A 24,151-nucleotide genomic window follows, 5' to 3' on the forward strand; every position below is an offset into this window, starting at 1 on the left:
TGAAGGTACAAAGTTCATCTGTACAAACAATAGTATGCAATTATAAACATCATGGGACCACGTAGCCGTCATACCGCTCAGGAATGAGACGCGTTCTGTCTCCTAGAGATTAACGTACTTTGGTGCGAAAAGTGCAAATCAATCCCAGAACAACAGCAAAGGACCTTGTGAAGACGTTGAAGGAAACGGGTACAAAAGTATCTATATCCACAGTAAAATGAGTCTGATTTTGACATAACCTGAAAGGCCGCTCAGCAAGGAAGAAGCCACTGCTCCACAACCGCCATAAGAAAGCCAGATTACGGTTTGCAACTGCACATGGGGACAAAGATTGTACTTTTTGGAGAAATATCCTCTTGTCTGATGAAACAAAAATAGAACTGTTTGGCCATAATGACCATTGTTATGTTTGGAGGAAAAAGAGGGAGGCTTGCAAGCCGAAGAACACCATCCCAACCGTGAAGCACGGGGGTGGCAGCATTATGTTGTGGGGGTGCCTTTGCTGCAGGAGGGACTGGTGCACTTCACAAAATAGATGACATCATGAGGGGAAAATTATGTGGATATATTGAAGCAACATCTCAAGACATCAGTCAGGAAGTTAAAGCTTAGTCGCAAATGGGTCTTCCAAATGGACAATGACCCCAAGCATTTTTCCAAAATTGTGGCAAAATGGCTTAAGGACAAGAAAGTCAAGGTATTGGAGTGGCCATCACAAAGCCCTGACCTTAATCCCATAGAAAATTTGTGGGCAGAACTGAAAAAGTGTGTGCGAGGAAGGAGGCCTACAAACCTGACTCAGTTACACCATCTCTGTCAGGAGGAATGGGTCAAAATTCACCCAACTTATTGTGGGAAGCTTGTGGAAGGCTACCTGAAACATTTGGCTCAAGTTAAACATTGTAAAGGCAATGCTACCAAATACAAATTGAGTGTATGTGAACTTCTGACCCAATGGGAATGTGATGAAAGAAATAAAAGCCGAAATAAATCATTCTCTCTACTATTATTCTGACATTAAATAAAGTGGTGATCCTAACTGACCTAAGACAGGGAATTGTTACTGATTAAATGTCAGGATTTGTAAAAAAAAAAAAAAGTTTAAATATATTTGGCTAAGGTGTATATAAACTTCCGACTTCAACTGTATCTACCTGTATATCCAGGTAGGATCTATCTATCTGTCTTTCTGGATCTAGGATATGTCTACCTGCCTCTCTTTGGATGGAGACATTTTCTGTTTGTTTTTATGTACGCATGTCAAATACATTGTCTTTATTTACTGAGTGTACAAAACATTAGGAACACCTGCTCTTTCCATGACAGACTGACCAAGTGAATCCAGGTGAAAGCTATGACCCCTTACTGATGTCTCTTGTTAAGTCCACTTCAATCAGTGTAGATGAAGGCAAGGAGACAGAATAAAGATTTTTTTAATTTATTTTTAGCCTAGAGACGTTTGTGTATGTGTGCCATTCAGAGGGTGGATGGGCAAGTCATCTATTTAAGTATCTATGGCAGTAGGTGCCAGGCGCACTGGTTTGTGTCAATAACTGCAACGCTGCTGTATTGGAGTCAACATGGGTCAGCATCCATGTGGAACGCTTTCGAAACCTTGTAGTGTCCATTAAGACGAATTGAGGCTGTTCTGTGGGAAAGAGGGGCGGGGCATGCAACTCAATATTAGGAAGGTGTCTTTAATGTTTTGTACGCTCAGTGTACATACGTCAAATACTTTCAAGTACATGAGTTGCGCTTGATTAAATTTCCTCTGTGCCATGGACTAGCTCCAACGGCGTAAGGTCCAAGCTAAATCAAGCTCACCTCAAGTATTTGACCCAGGTCTATTAACGACGCACATCACATCTCTAACTAATTAACAAAGCTCAGGGTCAGTAACAAGGATCTTATTGCTTTAATCCCACTAGATCTAGAATGGGTATTGATAGATCCCTCTGATCCCTTCAGATCAGCTCCGCTTCTCTTCTGTCTCTCCACTCTTAATACCAAGCCTCAGTTTATCATGTCTGTCTGGTTGACTCGTTCTGTTTTCATTTGGCTCGTTCTGTCTTTGTCTGAAACACTGTGTTTGTGTTGTTGTATTTTGAGACTGCACTCAGTTCCTAGGAACTTCTACCCCTGAGTTTGTCTCGTTCTTTTAAAGGCATCTCCACCCCGGCCCCAACACACACACTATATAAACACATACAGCCCCAAGCCACCCAATACAAACCAGTACACACATACACATTCACACACGGACTGGCACACACACCCACACACTAACAATCCAGTCCGTTGGCCAGCTCACTCCCTGAGCACAAAGGAGCTGGATGACAGAACTGGGAGGTAAAATCACCCAATCATTATCATGCTGCTACTACTGTAACCATCCTCACAGCATAGTCATCAGTCACCTGCAGAGTCTCTGCTACAGTACAACCACCCAGGGGTAAACCCAGGGCAGGGTTACCGTCCACGTCAAACCACTATACCAGAGTCATTACAGTTGACCCCCAGATGACCTTCTCTCCCAGTAGAGCTCTACGGTTGACTTTGACTATGCCCCCATAAATCTGGGCATCTCTCTTATTAGTGTTATCCCTGGGTCTGTATGAAACTGCCCTCCCCATCCCCCCTCGGAGTGGACAGCTCAGGTGTTTGAGTTTTATCCGTCGTTCAGAATGAGATACAGAAACTGCTGCAATGATTTCCTCCCGGAGGCGTGGCCTAGGGGTGTGATCTGTGACTGGTTTGAGTGAGTGCTCTCCTGTCCATTCCCCTGTCTGTGTGTCCCTGTCCCTCCCCCAGCCTACATCCACTCCAACCAGATCATGGGCTGGGGAGAGAAGGCCATTGAGATCCGCTCCGTGGAGACGGGACACCTCGACGGAGTTTTCATGCACAAGCGAGCTCAGCGACTGAAGTTCCTGTCGGAGAGGAACGACAAGGTGTGTGTTAGCACGAACACATGTACATGTGTACAAGCACAAGAGCACACACATGCTGCAAAACCTAACTGTATAAGCCAACACACATGCTTACTCTCCTCACTTCCCATGATGCTTTGTGCTGTGTGCAGGTGTTTTTCGCCTCTGTGCGTTCCGGCGGCAGCAGCCAAGTCTTCTTCATGACCCTGAACCGGAGCTCTATGATGAACTGGTAACCCTGGCAACCCCTCCTTACATCCTCCCTCCATACTGTACATGCCTAACCAGAGGACAGGATGGAGGGATGAAAAGAGAGAACTGAGACAGATGAGTGAACACAGAGTGGCGGCGGCTCAGTGGAGACGGGAGGAAGAGAAAAACCGTCTTCCGTCCAACTCTCATCGCCAGCCAGCCAGACGCCTGCAGTACTAACCTCCCTCCACCAGAGGAACTAGAGAGGAGCTCTCCAACAACTTTCCAGATACGCTCAGACAACTCTCTCTGTGGTGCGTTTAGTTTCTCTCAGGCACTGTCCAAGATGGCCCATATTCCCTATACAGTGCAATACTTTTGGCCAGAGTAGGGAATAGCGTGCCGTTTTGGATGTAGCCTCAGTGTTTGTTTTTGGGAGGTGGTGACAAGAGGTGCTGGTGTAGTCTCCCTCATGGGGTCAGGGGTACTGAGGGTGTTGTCATGACCCCTGACCTGTGTGCGTATATACGCCGTGGGGCTGAGTGTAGATTCTTGACTGCAGGAACACTTGAAAAAATACAAATATTGTCACCGGTGGTCACAGAAAATATATATACTATTGTCATTCTTGTTCTAGTTCACCTGTGCTCCCCTCTTTCTCTGTGACTTCTATTTTACATTCAATCTATTTGGCATATTTATATTCTGTGTGTTTCACATCTGTAAATACACATTCTATGATCTGAAACGGAGCTGCTTCCCTATCAGACACTCTTACACTGAGACGGAACAATGGAGGACAGAGAAAAGGAGGAGATGGAGAGAATGATGAGAGCAGTCTGAGTTTGTTTAGTTCATCTTCCTCCTGTAGAAATGTCATTCAAAAAATGTGACATGCTTCTTCATATTAAAGACTGCAAGAGAGGGAGGAGTGATGGAGAGACAGACGTTTGGGTTGGTTAGTTGTCAGGCTTCCTCCTACACCACCTCTTCTCTCATCTCTTCCCCCCTTCCATTAGTTGACCTGCTCCTCTACATTTGCATAGTGACATCTATTCCACTTGTCGTCATCACTTTTGACTTCTAAACTAAGGCAATACACAGGTGTAGTCTGACTGGACAAATGCGTGGTTGGAAAGATTTAACTTTCCAAAATGAGACCCACCATGTTATAGTCAGTCAATACCTTAAACTGGGGGTGGGGGTGTAAATGTACTCAAAATAGCTTTAGATGGCCAGGTGGAATGACCACATGAATCTCAAACCGTTAAGTTTAATCACATTTAGTCTTCTAGGATACTGTGTCTGACACTATCTGCAAAGGTAGTAGAGCGTTGAGGAGGGTGACTGTGTTTACTGAACCAATGATGAGACTACTGATGTGGGTTGTATGTAATAAAGGGTAATAGCAATGAGCCTACTCCATCCACTAATTCCTTACCTCTTCAGTCATAGATCTGAAATGACTGGTTAAATATAAATGTGACCGACTGATGTTTGAACCTGGGTAGGCAGCCATCTTGCTTTCTCCTATCCAGTCCTGTCAGATCTTTGAACACTGCAGGGGGTATAGGTTAGAGGAAAAGAGGGTTGTTTCCCAGAAACCGTAGGGTAAATATGATAAAGCATTTGATTATGATATCTAATGGATAATTTAGAGAAAGACCATCATGTTCATACTATAAGGCTTTCTACAGAGTAGAGAAAATGGTTTCTACAATATGTTTTTATTGTGTTTAGTATCAGACTTTGAACATGTGTGCAAGAATGAAAGTGTGCGTGTGCATGTGTGACTTGTCTTCCCTGCTAACAGTACAGAATTAAACTGCCACTGTTAGGTGTGTGTGTTCACCTCGTCTGAATCAATAACCCGCCCCCCCAGACTGGTACTCCAGTCAACTACAGTGGGGAGAACAAGTATTTGAATCTGCAAAATCGGCAGTGTTTCCTACTTACAAAGCATGTAGAGGTCTGTCATTTTTATCATAGGTACACTTCAACTGTGAGAGACGGAATCTAAAACAAAAAAATCATACAATGTGATTTTCTGGATTCAAGTAATTAATTTGCATTTTATTGCATGACATAAGTATTTGATACATCAGAAAAGCAGAACTTAATATTTGGTACAGAAACCTTTGTTTGCAATTACAGAGATCATACGTTTCCTGTAGTTCTTGACCAGGTTTGCACACACTGCAGCAGGGATTTTGGCCCACTCCTCCATACAGACCTTCTCCAGATCCTTCAGGTTTCGGGGCTGTTGCTGGGCAATACGGACTTTCAGCTCCCTCCAAACATGTTCTATTGGGTTCAGGTCTGGAGACTGGCTAGGCCACTCCAGGACCTTGAGATGCTTCTTACGGAGCCACTCCTTAGTTGCCCTGGCTGTGTGTTTTGGGTCGTTGTCATGCTGGAAGACCCAGCCACGACCCATCTTCAATGCTCTTACTGAGGGAAGGAGGTTGTTGGCCAAGATCTCGCGATACATGGCCCCATCCATCCTCCCCTCAATACGGTGCAGTCGTCCTGTCCCCTTTGCAGAAAAGCATCCCCAAAGAATGATGTTTCCACCTCCATGCTTCACGGTTGGGATGGTGTTCTTGGGGTTGTACTCATCCTTCTTCTTCCTCCAAACACGGCGAGTGGAGTTTAGACCAAAAAGCTCTATTTCTGTCTCATCAGACCACATGACCTTCTCCCATTCCTCCTCTGGATCATCCAGATGGTCATTGGCAAACTTCAGACGGGCCTGGACATGTGCTGGCTTGAGCAGGGGGACCTTGCGTGCGCTGCAGGATTTTAATCCATGACCGCGTAGTGTATTACTAATGGTTTTCTTTGAGACTGTGGTCCCAGCTCTCTTCAGGTCATTGACCAGGTCCTGCTGTGTAGTTCTGGGCTGATCCCTCATCTTCCTCATGATCATAGATTGCCCCATGAGGTGAGATTTTGCATGGAGCCCCAGACCGAGGGTGATTGACCGTCATCTTGAACTTCTTCCATTTTCTAATAATTGCGCCAACAGTTGTTGCCTTCTCATCAAGCTGCTTGCCTATTGTCCTGTAGCCCATCCCAGCCTTGTGCAGGTCTACAATTTATCCCTGATGTCCTTACACAGCTCTCTGGTCTTGGCCATTGTGGAGAGGTTGGAGTCTGTTTGATTGAGTGTGTGGACAGGTGTCTTTTATACAGGTAACAAGTTCAAACGGGTGCAGTTAATACAGGTAATGAGTGGAGAAAAGGAGGGCTTCTTAAAGAAAAACGAACAGGTCTGTGAGAGCCGGAATTCTAACTGGTTGGTAGGTGATCAAATACTTATGTCATGCAATACAATGCAAATTAATTACTTAAAAATCATACAATGTAATTTTCTGGATTTTTGTTTTAGATTCCGTCTCTCACAGTTGAAGTGTACCTATGATAAAAAATTACAGACCTCTACATGCTTTGTAAGTAGGAAAACCTGCAAAATCGTCAGTGTATCAAGTACTTGTTCTCCCCACTGTATGTGTTGTTTAAGCGTAACTGTCCTTGTACAGAGACATGATTATGATTACATAGACATCCTCCGCTGCTTTACTTCTCACTCTGTGTCTGGATGTCTGTGTCTGACATGTAAAGTACATGGCAGCCCTATCTCACACTGTTGGCCACATGATTTTCCCCTGCCCCTTTGTCCCCCATGTTCAGCTCCATAGCACACATACACACACAAAGAAACAAGCACCTGTGACATACTAAATATTGGGATGATGTCCTGCTCTGTTGAGGATCCATATGATTTCCTTGTTTGAGAGCTATTTTCATGTTTTTTTCTTGAATTAGAACCAATGTCAATACTGCTGTACGTAGATCTGGAGTCATAGAGGGCTCTGTCTTTGGCTCCATGGGATTAGCTGTGTGGTCTGCTGTGTATGGTAAACTACCCAAGGTGCTTCACCTCCATGATCTGTGTTTTTGTGACAAAGTGCTTGAAGTGGAATGAAATAGGTACCAGTACTTATTTAAATTCTACAGTACAGGTAATCTCGACACCCAGAACCAAATCTCAGCTTTTAAGGCTGTCACAAGAGACTATAGTACATGGGTCCATATTTTAGAGCCAATGTTCTGTAAGAGGTGCCAGTACTCAAGCAGTAGCATATCAGAGGAGGCTGTTCTCCGTACCGATCAGGACCGACCCACTGGTCTGAGAGCATTTTTCTAGCGTTATTTTCTGTCTGTCTGCATGTGGAGGTGTGGGGAGAGAGAAGCGGGGCTCACTGCAGTAGGCCTACTTACAGGTTCTTTAGACTTTGGGCCTCCAAGTTTGGCACATCACAAATATGTATGTTTTAAATATAAGTGAGTAGAATTGGATAAACATGGATTATAAGGGAACAATGTTGGGATGGTATCTGTACACTGTATCCTAGCTTCCTTAGAGTGTTTAGCAATAAAGAGCTACTGACTTCTTTAGTCTTCTGCTGTTACTTCTGTGTCACCATGACAGACACAGAGGGAGGATGTATGGGTGATGAGCATGGATACATGTGATTATTGATGGTGATTAATTAATGTGGACTGGAGGCATTTTGTTTGACTTTTCCATGTAACCTATTCACACACTTCATGTTTCCAAATGACAACATGCATTAGAAATGTGCTGTTTTTTTCTTAAATAAAATAAGTTAAACATGAGCTATGTGTGAAATATCTTGTCTGTACTCCTCTCTCTCTCATCATAAAATTATTTTGTTATTATGAGCCTACCAGGGCTGTGGTCAATTCAGAAAGTACTCTAAAATTCCAATTCTCTTCAATGCTTTTCAATTAGTATTTAAACATTTTTAATTGGAGTTTGGTTCACTTTCTGAATTCATTGGAATTGAAATGGAATTAACCCCAACCCTGGAGCCTATATTCCCTTTCATCTAGTATCATGCAGTGCCTTCAGAAAGTATTCCCCTTGACTTTTTCCAAATGTTCTGTTACAAAGTGGGATTAAAATTGATGTAATTGTCATTTTCTGTCAACGATCTACACAAAATACTCTAATGTCAAAGTGGATGAAAAATGTGAACATTTGTCCCAAAAAAAGAAGAAATATATATATTTAATAAAAAAAAATATATATCTTGATTTGGTAAGTATTCAACCCTCTGAGTCAATGCATGTTAGAATCCCCTTTGGTGGTGATTACAGCTGTGCCTTTCTGGGTAGGTTTCTAAGAGCTTTACACACCTGGATTGTACAATATTTTCACAATATTCTTTAAAAAATTTGTCAAGCTCTGTCAAGTTTGTTGTATAACATTGCTTGATAGCCATTCTCAAGTCTTGCCATAGATGTTCAAGCCTATTTAAGTATAACTAGGCCACTCAGGAACGTCTTCAGCAAACAGTTATCATCCTAGTTTGTAGGTACTTTGCTGTTTTATTGTCATTAACCCCACACTATGGAACCAAATATGTTGCAGTATTGGCTGAACACTACATTAGGACCATAGCAGTATGTTTTATTATAGCGGTATGTTGGGAGAACACAGAAGAAAATCTTTGGACTACCGCTTTAACGGAAACTATATAAATGTTCCTCTGTCTACGTATGCCGCAGTTAAATTGGTCGCGCTTGCGCAGTCCTGTTCTTCTTTTTCTTGGAAGGTAAGTGGTGCATGCAGCGTGCTTCTGTTCACGGGGGAAAATTGACAACTTTTAGTAGTTTTATGTCAGTTTATTTTTGACTGGACAGATTCCTTTTAGGTTTTGGTAGTGGAAAGCAAAGGTCAATTTTAAGTTTACTTCACGAGTGTAGGTGCATACGGCGAAAGGGTGTTGGTCCCATGTTTCTGAATCCACCGATTTTACGCTAATGGAAAAGAGGCATGAGGCCTTCTGCGCGCTTGTTGGACGTTGCTAGTCATGTCTTGCTAGCCTAGCCTGCTAAACTAGCCGAATGTTTAACTGCCCTAGGAAAACTAACAATGTTGTAATGTACGTTACATTGACATAAGACAATTTAACAAAGATGCCAACTGTTTATTTTTATACGTGTTTATCACTTCCGAATTAACATTTTTGTGTTTAGGCAAAGTATTGTGATGAGGTTGCTAATTGCAACGCTAGCTAACATTAGCTAATTGGCTAGGTAATGCAATGTTTTCGTAAAACAAATCTGGGAAGTTGTGATGACTTAAAATTACCCCGAACGTTTTTACAATTAACTTCTCGCTTATGGCATGGAATTGTCGTCATACTAGTAACGCTAGCTAGCAAACTATCGCGTCTTTCAATCTAATTTAGCCATCTGGTTAGCTGGCTAATACATTAACGCTTCTATTTATAATCCAATGTGTCTCTTGTTAATCAATACTATTTGGTGTGGTGGTTAACGTTGTCTTTTATAATCCGTAGTCGGTGTTTTTTCTCTCCCAATGTTGATTCTCAAAGCTAGTTACAATAGATACACAGCGTGTAGGCCGGGCCAGTAGCTAACTAGCTTATTGTTAGCCTCTTTCAGCTAACCTATCCAAACTTGTGTGAAGTTGGTTGAACGGTATCACTGGTGCTTGTGTGAATCACATTAGCAATCTGACGTTAGCGTAGGAAGTTGTCTAGCCAACAATGATAATAAATGTTGTCCGGTCGGCTGCGAGCGTCCCGGGCCAGGCCTCCGTTATTTACCGGGGCACTATAATGCGGCAGGTTCATCGTGACGTGAAGCAAACTCCCGTTCTGCCTCCCGAACAGAGGCGCAGGCCAAACTGGGACACGTGGACAGGGCGTGGGGATGATCGTTAACATGACCAGGTCGGGCCCTGATCCAGTTTTTTGGGCTGATTTGTGAAGTGGGTTGGCAGTCGCCTGTTAAATTTGACTATGAGGTCCACGTGTGCTGGGACGTCCATTATTCCCACGTTGTCACCCACAGCATGATTTTGGTTATAATGGACATGAGTACAGGAACTGATGTCAACTATCTTTAACCAGACTAGTGAAACTGTTTCGTGGAATAGCTTTGCGATTGCATGACCAATAAGGACAATTTTGACCCCATATTTTTGCATTGCGTAGTGTTTTTGATGCACACCGAAAAATACAAGCATTTCCCCGTCTCACGCCTCATGTCCACCAAATGTGTCAACTCTTTGGGTTCTGACAGAAGTCATTCATTGTCTATGGAACAGTCCGCAATGCAGGGCACTCCGAGTACCACATGCCTTCAATATTTTCAGCTCCGTTTTATTTGCTGTTCAATGGTACAGAAGGACAGACTCCAACTAGCTAGGTTAAAAGTTATTCACATGTGCGTCAAGTACGAAAATGTAGGCTGGTCATCTTGCAAAACGCATTTGATGTCACTCGCTCCGGATAAGATAACCAAGCTACATTCCTTGCCAAATTTAAAATGGACTGGTTGAAGTAGGGAAATGTTCCAACTAGCTGCAGTTCCACGTAGGTTATTTGTGAACTGTTAGTGGCATTTAGAATTGGCTTGGCTATGACAGCAACACACTGAAAATATTCTGACATTAGTTTATTGAAGACAGGGATCATTATTTAACTTGCCAAGTAAATTATGAACAAATTCTTATTTACAATGATGGCTGAACCCTAACCTGGACTACGCTGGGTCAATTGTGATATCGAACCAGGGTCTGTAGTGGCGCCTCTAGCACTGTGATGCAGTGCCTTGCACCTCTGCGCCACTCGGGAGCCCAGGGCCTACTCACCAAACGGATGTTGTGGCCCTAAATCATCACCATGCAGTGTTAAATGTGGAATAGTCAATCCTTTTGCAAAATTCCAAATGGGCAGAATAAATTAAATTTACCGTCTGTATATCGGGGGTTTGTATTTTATGTTTTTAACTCTTGGAACTACCCATCCGGGATCCGTGAGAATTGTCAGCAACTACACCAATTAGCATAGCGCAACGGTCAAAAAATATTACTAGAAAATATTCACATTCATGAAATCACAAGTGAAATATAGTGAAACACAGCTTAGCCTTTTGTTAATCACCCTGTCATCTCAGATTTTGAAATTATGCTTTGCAGCCAAAGCAAGACAAGCGTTTGTAAGTTTAACGATAGCCTAGCATAGTGTTATGTCCAGCTAGCAGCAGGAAGCTTGGTCACAAATCAGAAAAGCAATCAAATTAACCGTTTACCTTTGATCTTTGGATGTTTTCACTGACGAGACTCCCAGTTAGACAGCAAATGTTCCTTTTGTTCCATAAAGGTTATTTTTATATCCAAAATTCCTCTGTTTGTCACTGAATTTTTTTTATTTTACCTTTATTTAGCCTGTTGTGTCGCGCAATCCCGTATCCGGGAGCGTAATTATAGCCTCAGGCTCATTACCATAACACAACGTTAACTATTCATGAAAATCGCAAATTAAATGAAATACATATATTGGCTTACAAGTTTAGCCTTTTGTTAACAACACTGTCATCTCAGATTTTCAAAATATGCTTTTCAACCATAGCTACACAAGCATTTGTGTAAGAGTATTGATAGCTAGCATAGCATTAAGCCTAGCATTCAGCAGGCAACATTTTCACAAAAACAAAAGCATTCAAATAAAATCATTTACCTTTGAAGAACTTCAGATGTTTTCAATGAGGAGACTCGGTTAGATAGCAAATGTTCAGTTTTTACAAAAATATTATTTGTGTAGGAGAAATCGTTTTGTTTGGCTAAGGAGAAAACCTGAAAATTCAGTCATTACAACGCAAAACTTTTTTCCAAATTAACTCCATAATATCGACAAACATGGCAAACGTTGTTTAGAATCAATCCTCGAGGTGTTTTTCACATATCTATTCGATGATAAGTCATTCGTGGCAGTTTGGTTTCTCCTCTGAAGCAAATGGTAAAATACACGCAGCTGGAGATTACGCAATAATTGCAACAGAGGACACCAGACGGAGCACCTGGTAAATGTAGTCTCTTATGGTCAATCTTCCAATGATATGCCTACAAATACGTCACAATGCTGCAGACACCTTGGGGAAACGACAGAAAGTGTAGGCTCATTCCTTGCGCATGCACAACCATATAAGGAGACATTGGAACAAAGCGCATTCAAAATCTGGTGCATTTCCTGTTTGAAATTTCATCTTGGTTTTGCCTGTAGCATCAGTTCTGTGGCACTCACAGATAATATCTTTGCAGATTTGGAAACGTCAGTGTTTTCTTTCCAAAGCTGTCAATTATATGCATAGTCAAGCATCTTTTCGTGACAAAATATCTAGTTTAAAACGGGAACGTTTTTTTATCCAAAAATTAAAAGAGCGCCCCCTATATCGAAGAAGTTAACTAGGCAAGTCAGTTAAGAACAAATTCTTATTTTCAATGACGGCCTAGGAACAGTGGGTTAACTGCCTGTTCAGGGGCAGAACGACAGATTTGTACCTTGTCAGCTTGGGGATTTGAACTTGCAACCTTTCGGTTACTAGTCCAAAACCACTAGGCTACCCTACCCTGTTGAGAAATCCACCGGAAATAGCGGCCACGACAACTCAGAGAAAAATTCGCATTATATCCATAATATCAACAAACATGGCAAATGTTTTTTTATAATCAATCCTCAAGATGTTTTTCAAATATCTATTCGATAATATATCAACCGGGACAATTGGCTTTTCAGTAGGAGCGAGAGGAAAAATGACTACCTCTGTCTTTTACGCAAGAATCACTCTGAGAGCCCTCAGCTGGCCACTTACGCAATGTAGTCGTTTACGCTCATTCTTCAACATAAAGGCGAAACTACGTAGAAAAAGGAATCTGGTTGATATCCCTTTCAGTTGCCAATACGGGTGCATAGGAACACAACGGTTTCAAAACATGAGTCACTTCCTGATTGGATTTTTCTTGGGCTTTCGCCTGCGATATCAGTTCTGTTATACTCTCAGACAATATTTTGACAGTTTGGAAACTTTACAGTGATTTCTATCCTAAGCTGTCAATTATATGCATATTCTAGCATCTGGTCCTGAGAAATAGGCGGTTTACTTTGGGAATGTTATTTTTCCAAAAATAAAAAGTGGTGTTACTAAACTGATCAGATCTACCACATCTTAGACTTGCTTTCAATGAGTGACATCTTTAATGAATTTCTGTGAATTTGGTCGGGTTGCCCATGAAGTTACATATTTCACCTTTTTAAACATGTCCAACGATGTTATGAATTTCACAAGATTATAACAGGGCAGCCAATTCTAGCCTGGGCTACTTATCATGTTCTTTTATCAAGAACTAGTCACAAGCTGCTACTGCTAGAATTGGGACCATTTGCTTCTCTTTTGACCTGCACTACAACAAACAGTAGGTAAATGTAATGGCTGTAATGTTTCTAATTAAAATGACTGCGGCAAGTTACTTTAAATTGATAAACTAGCAATATTTTCGGGCAACTGAGTTAGGAGCATTGAGCAACATGAATAAATTTCATGACTCCAACTTAATTTCCACATTTCTTCACTCATCTCCTATAGCTTGACTACCACATCTGTACTGGAATATATCAGCTAACAAACAGCAACTGAGGCCTTGCCCCTGCCTTGTTCATCCGCTCGACCTACTGTCAGTCAAGTCATTGGCAAGGCGAACATAAGAACTCAATTTAGCCAGTGTTTTAGTAAACCGTTCTAAGCAAACCATCTAGTTAAACATACCAAAAGCTATTTAAATTGGTCCGGTTGTCCCATTGACATGGCATGGATATCAGTTGGCCTGCTAAACATGACAAACTGAACACAGTAAGGTATCATGATCTAACATTGTAATGAAGCAACATGATATGCGACTGGCCACCATTTCACTCCATAATGGATGTGAAGGATGTGCGCTTAAAGGGTCCGTACATTGAAGAAATGGAGATGCGCTTAACCGTGTCGAAAGATTTAATGGCGTTAATGTTTTACTCATTGACTTTGACAGCCCTCATATTCATACATGGAAATAAATTGGCAGTGCTGTTGCTGTAATTGCCTGATATAACCGATACATGTGTTCCTCTGCAGTACCCCCTAATCCATCGCACCATGGCAGATCCCGAACTTGACTTCACCACCGGAGAGTCTGGTGCCTCCGCCACCATTCCTATGCAGTGCTCTGCCCTGCGAAAGAACGGTCACGTGGTGTTAAAGGGACGCCCATGTAAGATTGTGGAAATGTCCACCTCCAAGACCGGAAAGCACGGACACGCCAAGGTAGGGGGTGGCTTAGACGCGCATACAAATACTACATGCCCTAGGGATGCCTCTGCTACATAGTGGCAATGTCCGGCGGCATCAGTATTGGGGAATTTGTGGGGAACAGACTTCTGGTGTACTTTCTTTGTCCACGTCTGAAGTAATTGACCCAAAAATGCTTTGTCTGAATTTTCCAAGCATAACTTGACTCATCAAATTAGGTTTTACTTAACTTGTTATGACTGTTATTAGTGGTGTGGTTAAACTCTGTTCTCTAAGTTGATGTTTATCCCTCTTCGTCTTTTAGGTTAACATGGTGGGCATTGACATCTTCACCAACAAGAAGTATGAGGACATGTGTCCCTCCACCCACAACATGGATGTGCCCCACATCAAGAGGAATGAGTTCCAGGTCAGTGTGACCAGGGTGGGAAATGAACACATGCCAAAAGCGGGTAGATTGGGGACACTGCCCTGTGTAGGGTGCCGTCTTTCGGATGGGACGTTAAACGGGTGTCCTGACTCTCTGAGGTCATTAAAGATCCCATGGCACTTATCATAAGAGTAGGGGTGTTAACCCCGGTGTCCTGGCTAAATTCCCAATCTGGCCCTCAAACCATCACGGTCACCTAATAATCCCCAGTTTACAATTGGCTCATTCATCCCCCTCCTCTCCCCTGTAACTATTCCCCAGGTCGTTGCTGCAAATGAGAACGTGTTCTCAGTCAACTTACCTGGTAAAATAACGGATAAATAGGACTTCATGTTACACAATACATGTATGTTTTATTTGATAAAGTGCATATTTATATCAAATCTCATTTTACATTGGCGTGTTATGTTCAGTAATTCCAAAACATGCGGTGATTTAGCAGAGCGCCACATCAATTCACAGAAATACTCATAATAAACATTGATAAAAGATACAAGTGTTATGCGTGGAATTGTAGATATACTTCTCCTTAATGCAACCCCTGTGTCAGATTTAAAAAAAACTTTACGGAAAAAGCACACCATGCTTTTTCTGTGTACGGCACTCGGAGACAAACAGCCAGAGATCGGCCATGTTGTGTAGTCAACATTAGTCAGAGATGATAAATATTCACTTACCTTTGATCTTCATCAGAATGCACTCCCAGGAATCCATCGATAAAGTTCATAATTTATGTCCAAGTAGCTTCTTTTGTAAAGGCGTTTGGTAAACAAATCCAAACGCGCGTGCAAGTCTAGCCGAAAGGTCGGACGACAAGTCCAAAAAGTTATATTACAGGCCGTAGAAACATGTCAAACTAAGTATAGAATCAATTTTTAGGATGTTTGTATCATAAATCTTCCGTAATGTTCCAAACGGAGAATTCCATTTTCTGTAGAAAAGCAATGGAATGCGAGGTAATTCTCACATGACAAGACCTCTGACTCATTCCCCTCTCATTCGGCCCCACTTCACAGTAGAAGCATCAAACAAGGTTCTAAAGACTGTTGAAGCCTTAGGAAGTCGTCCAACATGACCAATATCCCACACTATCTTCAATAGGGAATGAGTTGGAAAAACAACCAACCTCAGATTTCCCACTTCCTGGGTGTTTATGACAAATACAACAACACTGAATGAACACTTATTTTAACTTAATATAATACATCAATAAAAATCTATTTAGCCTCAAATAAATAATGAAACATGTTCAATTTGGTTTAAATAATGCAAAAACAAAGTGTTGAAGGGAAAGTGCAATATGTGCCATGTAAGAAAGCTAACGTTTCAGTTCCTTGCTCAGAACATGAGAACGCTGGTGGTTCCTTTTAACATCAGTCTTCAATATTCCCAGGTAAGAAGTTTTAGGTTGTAGTTATTATAGGACTATTTCTCTCTATACCATTTGTATTTCATATACCTTTGACTATTGGATATTCTTATAGGCACTTTAGCATTGGCCGTGTAACAGTTTAGCTTCCGTCCGTCTCCTCGCCCCTACCTGGGCTCGAACCAGGAACACATTGACAACAGCCATCCTCGAAGCATCGTTACCCATGCAGAGCAAGGGGAATAACTATAGGTCTCAGAGCGAGTGATGTTTGAAACGCTATTAGTGCCCACCCCGCTAACTAGCCAGCCATTTCACATCGGTTACACCAGCCTAATCTCGGGAGTTGATCGGCTTGAAGTCATAAACAGCGCAATGGTTGAAGCACAACGAAGAGCTGCTGGCAAAAATGCACAAAGGTGCTGTTTGAATGTATGCTTACGAGCCTGCTGGTGCCTACCATCGCTCGGTCAGACTGCTCTATCAAATCAGAGACGTAATTATAACATAACACACAGAAATACGAGTCTTAGGTCATTAATATGGTCGAGTCTGGAAACTATCATCTCGAAAACAAGACATTTATTCTTTCAGTGAAATACGGAACCGTTCCGTATTTTATCTAACAGGTGGCATCCAAAAGTCTAAATATTCCTGTTGCATTGCACAACCTTCAATGTTATGTCATAATTACATACAATTCTGGCAAATTAGGTGGCCCAAACTGTTGCATGTACCCTGACTCTGCGTGCAATGAACGCAAGAGAAGTTAAACAATTTCACCCAGTTAATATTGCCTGCTAACCTGGACTTCTTTAAGCTAAATATGCAGGTTTAAAAAATATATACTTCTGTGAATGGATTTTTAAGAAAGGCAATGATGTTCATGGTTAGGTACACATTGGAGCAAGGACGGTCCTTTTCCGAGAACACGCATCGCATCGATTATATGCAACGCAGGATAAACTAGTAATATCATCAACCATGTGTAGTTAACTAGTGATTATGGGTATTTTTTTATAAGATGTGTTTAATGCTAGCTAGCAACTTACCTTGGCTTACTGCATTCGCGTAACAGGCAGGCCCCTCGTGGAGTGCAATGAGAGGCAGGTGGTTAGAGCATTGGACTAGTTAACTGTAAGGTTGCAAGATTGAATCCCAGAGCTGACAAGGTGAAAATCTGTCGTTCTGCCCCTGAACAGGGCAGTTAACCCACCGTTCCTAGGCCGTCATTGAAAATAGGAATGTGTTCTTAACTGACTTGCCTAGTTAAATAAAGATGTCAGAAAAAAATAACGATGTCCAAAAATACAGATTTGACAACTTCATATCGGCCCTAGTTAATCGGTCGACCTCTACTCTGGGCACCTTATTCATCCAAGCTACTCAATACTGCCCCCAGTCAACAAGGAGTTAAGTACTCTTTCAATAAATGTCATCGTTAGAGACCTGAACTAATAAATCCGTATCACGCAGCATTTTGTGACAGGGCAGGCACTTGGATGTTCAGTTGTAGAACATCATTCAACTTCTTACTATTTTAGCATTGGATAAGACTGGGGTCAAAATGAAACTGACTTGAGCGATATACTTCATTACTACTTCTGTTTCGGTGTTATTGTGGATAAAATAATTGGCATGGCTTGTAGATTTTACATCTACCTGCCACAGTGGCTGGTGGAACAAAGAGTGAATTCCCTGCCTAGAGTGTGACCTCACTTCCTGTCAATGCTCATTCCCCTATGCCAGGGTTTCCCAAACGTGTTGGGTACAGTTTGGTGTTTGCCCAAGACAGCTGACTCAAATAATCAACTCATCAAGCTTGAATTTTTTTAATCAGCTGTGTAGTGCTATGGCAAAAGGTGCACTGAGGTGGCCAGGACAGATTTGGGGGAAAATGCCCCATGTCACTTGTTCCCACATTGTTGGAATGATACCAGAACCAGTACTAATTCAGAATGTGAATTAGGCATTATGATCAGGGCACTGCTTTTCCAAGAGACTATTCAACACTATTCAGTCACTGGCTGTCAAACCAACCACCGTCATAAGGCTAGACACTTTCCTAGAAGGCTCCCTGGGCAGTCCTGTAGTTGGTCCGTTCTCAGTGTGGGGTAGTGAGACTGGCTCCACACGCTCCCAGTCTGGCCCGCTGTCACCTGTGAGGTGGTGCAATGTGATTGGCCATATGGTCTTGCTCGCCCAGGCATGATGTCATCCTTGTCCATGGAGCTTGTATTTATTGAGCTTTAATGCACTTGATAGTTGCTGGTAAGGCATTGAAGACGGGCACATCGTGCACCACTCCCTAGCATTCTTCTCGCCAATGACCAGTCTCTTGACAACAAGGTTGATGAAATCCGAGCACGGGTAGCATTCCAGAGGGACATCCGAGACTGTAACTTTCTTTGCTTCACGGAAACATGGCTCACTGGAGAGATGCTATCGGAGTCAGTGCAGCCAGCTGGTTTCTCCATGCATCGCGCTGACAGAAACAAACATCTTTCTGGTAAGAAGAGGGGCGGGGGCCTATGCTTCATGGTTAACGTGACGTGGTGTGGCCACAACAACATACAGGAACTCAAGTCCTTCTGTTCACCTGATTTAGAATTCCTCAAAATCAAATGTCGACCGCATTATCTACCAAGGGAATTCTCTTCGATTATAATCACAGCCGTATATATTCCCCCCCAAGCAGACACATCGATGGCTCTGAACAAACTTTATTTGACTCTTTGCAAACTGGAATCCATATATCCGGAGGCTGCATTCATTGTAGCTGGGGATTTTAACAAGGCTAATCTGAAAACAAGACTCCCTAAATTGTATCAGCATATCGATTGCGCAACCAGGGCTGGAAACCTTGGATCATTGCTATTCTAACTTCCGCGACGCATAAAAGGCCCTGCCCCGCTCTCCTTTCGGAAAAGCTGACCACGACTCCATTTTGTTGATCCCTGCCTACAGACAGAAACTAAAACAAGAGGCTCCCGCGCTGAGTTGTGTTCAACGCTGGTCCGACCAATCTGATTCCACACTCCAAGACTGCTTCCATCACGTGGACTGGGATATGTTTCGTATTGCGTCAGACAACATTGACGAATACGCTGATTCGGTGAGCGAGTTCATTAGAATGTGCGTTGAAGATGTCGTTCCCATAGCAATGATTAAAACATTCCCAAACCAGAAACCGTGGATTGATGGCAGCATTCGCGTGAAACTGAAAGCGCGAACCACTGCTTTTAATCAGGGCAAGGTGACCAGAAACATGACCGAATACAAACAGTGTAACTATTTCCTCCGCAAGGCAATCAAACAAGCAGTATAGAGACAAAGTAGAATCTCAATTCAACGGCTCAGACACAAGAGTTATGTGGCAGGGTCTACAGTCAATCACGGATTACAAAAAGAAAACCAGCCCAGTCACGGACCAGGATGTCTTGCTCCCAGACAGACTAAATCACATTTTTGCCCGCTTTGAGGACATATTCAATCAATCCCTATCCCAGTCTGTTCTCACATGCTTCAAGAGGGCCACCATTGTTCCTGTTCCCAAGAAAGCGAAGGTAACTGAGCTAAACGACTACCGCCCCGTAGCACTCACTTCCGTCATCATGAAGTGCTTTGAGAGACTAGTCAAGGACCATATCACCTCCACCCTAGACCCACTCCAATTTGCTTACCGCCCAAATAGGTCCACAGACGATGCAATCTCAACCACACTGCACACTTCCCTAACCCATCTGGCATTTAACACCATAGTGCCCTCCAAGCTCGTCATCAAGCTCGAGACCCTGGGTCTCGACCCCGCCCTGTGCAACTGGGTACTGGACTTCATGACGGGCTCCCCCAGGTGGTGAGGGTAGGCAACATATCCACCCCGCTGATCCTCAACACTGGGGCCCCACAAGGGTGCATTCTGAGCCCTCTCCTGTACTCCCTGTTCACCCACGACTGCATGGCCACGCACGCCTCCAACTCAAACATCAAGTTTGCGGACGACACAACAGTGGTAGGCTTGATTACCAACAAGGACGAGACGGCCTACAGGGAGGATGTGAGGGCCCTCGGAGTGTGGTGTCAGGAAAATAACCTCATACTCAACGTCAAAAAAACTAAGGAGATGATTGTGGACTTCAGGAAACAGCAGAGGGAACACCCCTCTATCCACATCGATGGAACAGTAGTGGAGAGGGTAGTAAGTTAAGTTCCTCTGCGTACACATCACAGACAAACTGAATTGGTCCACCCACACAGACAGCATCGTGAAGAAGGCGCAGCAGCGCCTCTTCAACCTCGGGAGGCTGAAGAAATTTGGCTTGTCACCAAAAACACTCTCAAACCTTTACAGATGCACAATCGAGAGCATCCTGTCGGGCTGTATCACCGCCTGGTACGGCAACTGCTCCGCCCACAACCGTAAGGTTCTCCAGGGGGTAGTGAGGTCTGCACAACGCATCACCGGGGGCAAACTACCTGCCCTCCAGGACACCTACATCACCCGATGTCACAGGAAGGCCATAAAGATCATCAAGGACAACAACCACCCGAGCCACTGCCTGTTCACCCCGCTATCATCCAGAAGGCGAGGTCAGTACAGGTGCATCAAAGCTGGGACCGAGAGACTGAAAAACAGCTTCTATCTCAAGGCCATCAGACTGTTAAACAGCCACCACTAACATTGAGTGGCTGCTGCTCAACTCCAGCCACTTTAATAATGGGAATTGATGGGAAATGATGTCAAATATATCACTAGCCACTTTAAACAATGCTACCTAATATAATGTTTACATACCCTACATTATTCATCTCATATGTATACGTATATACTGTACTCTATCATCTACTGCATCTTTATGTAATACATGTATCACTAGCCACTTTAACTATGCCACTTTGTTTACATACTCATCTCATATGTATATACTGCACTCAATACCATCTACTGTATCTTGCCTATGCCGCTCTGTACCATCACTCATTTATATATCTTTATGTACATATTCTTTATCCCCTTACACTTGTGTCTATAAGGTAGTAGTTCTGGCATTGTTAGCTAGATTACTTGTTGGTTATTACTGCATTGTCGGAACTAGAAGCACAAGCATTTCGCTACACTCGCATTAACACATGGTTAGCAGATGTTATGTGACAAATAAAATTTGATTTGAAGTTACTGTCCACGACCCTTTGTTTATTGTCGTGTTGACAGTGTTTACGTACTTTGCTACATTACCTGGGGGAGACTTAGGCCTCAAAGCATGATCAAATGCGCTTGTATGTGTTAGGCTTACGCCTGGTCAATTGGGTGACCTCAAAGTTTCTTGGTACATTATTTGACTGCCTTGGGAGTAATGCTGTTGTGCTGATCACAATGGCTTTCTCTTTCTGGGAACAATGAGTCCACAGCTTGTGCCTCTGCTGTCAGCACTGGCCCCTGATTGGGTCACAGTAATTTTCCCTTTGCAATGTCATCTTTTTTCTTTTTATAAACACTTTGATTACATTTAACTGTGAATTTGGTGTTGGAGTCTTGCCCCGTGCTAATGCATGACGATCACCCAGCACTGTGCCAATACCCGTGGCGTGAGTGTGAATGGTTCATGCTACAGAGATCTCCTTGGAGATGGCTGTTACACCAGAGTGATCACATCACAAACCTCTGGTGCGATTGCTAACATCACAAATGCACATTTTCTCTAACATACTAAACTGCATGACAATGTGTGAGATTTCTGCTTATTTCCTTATCTGCACAGCCTGGCTGACATTAAGACCACTTGTAGTGTGCGTTTGTCTGACTGTAACCTGTTTGTTTTCAGCTGTTGAACATCACTGATGGGTTCATGTCCCTCATGGGTGACAATGGTGATGTGAGGGAGGACCTGCGTGTGCCTGATTCAGACCTGGGCAAGGAGATCGAGCAGAAGTTTGCTGCCGGTGAAGATATCCTGGTGAGTGGCTGGCACAGCGTTGGCTGGGGTGTTGTTACGTTTGACAGTTTATTTTGAGTGGTGCCTACGAAGAATATTAACCATTTCTCTGCCTGCAGGTCTCTGTGCTGGCCGCTATGGGGGAGGAGTGTGCTGTGGCCGTTAAGCAGATGACCGGTGGCAAATAGAAAGACCAGACTGGGCTGCCCAGGCAACAAACTCCACCCACAACCAGTCTAGCATTCTTATTGGTTATTCTGTCACCAAAGCGACGGCCTTCAGACAACTTCAATCATTCTGTTATGATTCCTTTTTTTTTCTCGTTTTTTGGTTTTCTCTCCGACACTGTCGGACTGTCCCACCGTTACAGCGGCTTGCTCGCTGTTGGGTGGCATTCTGCCGGATCACTGAGGTTTAGTTATACATAATCTACTATATAAAGAAAAATACTTTCAAAATATAGATTTTCTTTTTTGACTTCCTCATTCCTGTTTATTTTTGCCTTCGAGATGTTTTGGTCTTGCCACATACATTCCAGAATGTTTAAAATAATGATGGGATCCAGCTTTTTGTATGATTATTTTTTTATATTACTTAGATTGAATAGAACAGGTCTGATGCCTTTTGGGGGGAGGGGGGGGGGGGGCTTTTTGACTGGTGGGAGGAGGGGGCTGGAGGCCCCTTTTACTGTCCAACTCTTGTTGGGGTTGTCCCTCTCTGGCCGCCTTACTGCTGCTTCCCAGCATGGCCTCTCTGCTCTGGCAGATCAGACAACTCAGATGCTTTTCTCCCAAGCCACGAACGATGGTGGCAGTCCCACCCTAGCATTTAAATAAACCTTCGATATCAAGAAAGAGAACATTAGAGAAGATGCTAAATATGAAACCAAACTTCAGTGATTTCTCTTGTCAATGCCACTCTGTCTGTTTAGGAAGCTGAGGGCCCTGTGCGCTTACCTCTATTGTCACCACGGCAACCTGGCCCCGCCCCAGCTGCCCTGGGCATCCCATAATAGTCGAGTCTGAGGTGTTGGTGTGGCAGCGTGGGCTTCCGGAATGTTCTGGAAGGCAGTTTGCAGTGAGGTGTGTATGAGGGCAGGGGGGGGTGGAGTTGCAAACTTATTTTGTTCACTCGAGGCCTTTGTCACCTGACTGGAGATGGCAAAAAATAAAGTTAAAACAAATAGAACGTTTTCTTAGTTGTGGTTTGTTTTCTCGCTATAATGTTCCACTGTCCCAATGCCTAGCTGAAGTAAAAAATAATGATACAGGAATGGATAGGTTTGAGCTTTGGTTAGGAACTCTGCACTCCAATTTGCTTGGAACCATATGGTTTGCTACTCTGTATATGCATAGTACACTGAACAAAAATATAAACGTAAAATGTAAAGTGTTGGTTTCATGAGCTGAAATAAAATATCCCAGAAATGTTCCATATGCACAAAGCTTACTTCTCTAAAATTGTGGGCATTTCTCCTTTGCCAAGATAATGCATCCATCTGACAGGTGACATGTCAAGGGTACATTGTGCTGGGAACAAAGGCCACTAAAATGTGCAGTTTAGTCACATGCTACAGAAATTGCAAATGGCATGCTGATAAGGAATATCCACCAGAGACTTGATTGTCCATTTCTCTACCATAAGCCAAGTCAATGACTTGAGAGTTTGGCAGTATGGTGTACCGGCATCAAAACAACAAAATAGGCAGAACCACGCCAGCCCAGTACCTCCACGTCAGCTTCACCTGCATTATCGTCTGAGACCAACCAACCGGACCGCTGAAACTTGGTTTGCACAACCTGAAAATTTCATCACAAAATGTCAAACCGTCTCCAGGAAGCTCATCTGCGTGCTTGCCCTAACTTGCGTTGTAACTAACTAAAGTTGGTAGTTGGCCACTGACATGCTGAAGAATTGTGCTTATCACGGATGATTCCAAGTTTCACCTGTACCAGGCAGGTGTCGTGTATGGTGTGGGCGAGCGGTTTGCTGATGTCAGCGTTGTGAACAGTGTGCCCCTGCGGCAATGGTATGGGCAGGCATAAGATACGACACAATTGCATTTTATCGATGGTGTTTGAATGCACAGAGAATTTGAAGAGATCCTGAG

At 43.1% G+C, this 24,151-nt stretch overlaps 2 protein-coding genes across 14 annotated transcripts in view; both read left to right on the forward strand.

The window, feature by feature from the left end:
* The window catches only part of LOC110536565 (TRAF2 and NCK-interacting protein kinase), a 54,700-nt gene extending 50,697 nt beyond the window's left edge, over positions 1 to 4,003 (forward strand). For all 13 annotated transcript variants that reach the window (XM_036935066.1, XM_036935059.1, XM_036935060.1 and 10 more), the window contains 2 exons: positions 2,812 to 2,951; positions 3,083 to 4,003. In XM_036935066.1, the coding sequence (XP_036790961.1) occupies positions 2,812 to 2,925 (114 nt within the window). In that variant the 3' untranslated portion in view covers positions 2,926 to 2,951; positions 3,083 to 4,003. The remainder of the gene's footprint in view (positions 1 to 2,811; positions 2,952 to 3,082) is intronic.
* Positions 4,004 to 8,625: 4,622 nt separating this feature from the next.
* Positions 8,626 to 23,470, forward strand: LOC110535399 (eukaryotic translation initiation factor 5A-1). The gene is made up of 5 exons (XM_021620381.2): positions 8,626 to 8,767; positions 14,136 to 14,324; positions 14,614 to 14,718; positions 21,931 to 22,062; positions 22,161 to 23,470. Exons 1-5 carry the CDS (start codon positions 8,636 to 8,638, stop codon positions 22,227 to 22,229), a joined length of 627 nt encoding a protein of 208 aa, XP_021476056.2. The 5' UTR covers positions 8,626 to 8,635; the 3' UTR covers positions 22,230 to 23,470.
* The last annotated feature ends 681 nt before the right edge of the window (positions 23,471 to 24,151 follow it).

The sequence above is a fragment of the Oncorhynchus mykiss genome, chromosome 11 (genome assembly GCF_013265735.2).
Source record: "Oncorhynchus mykiss isolate Arlee chromosome 11, USDA_OmykA_1.1, whole genome shotgun sequence".
Lineage (NCBI taxonomy): Eukaryota > Metazoa > Chordata > Actinopteri > Salmoniformes > Salmonidae > Oncorhynchus > Oncorhynchus mykiss.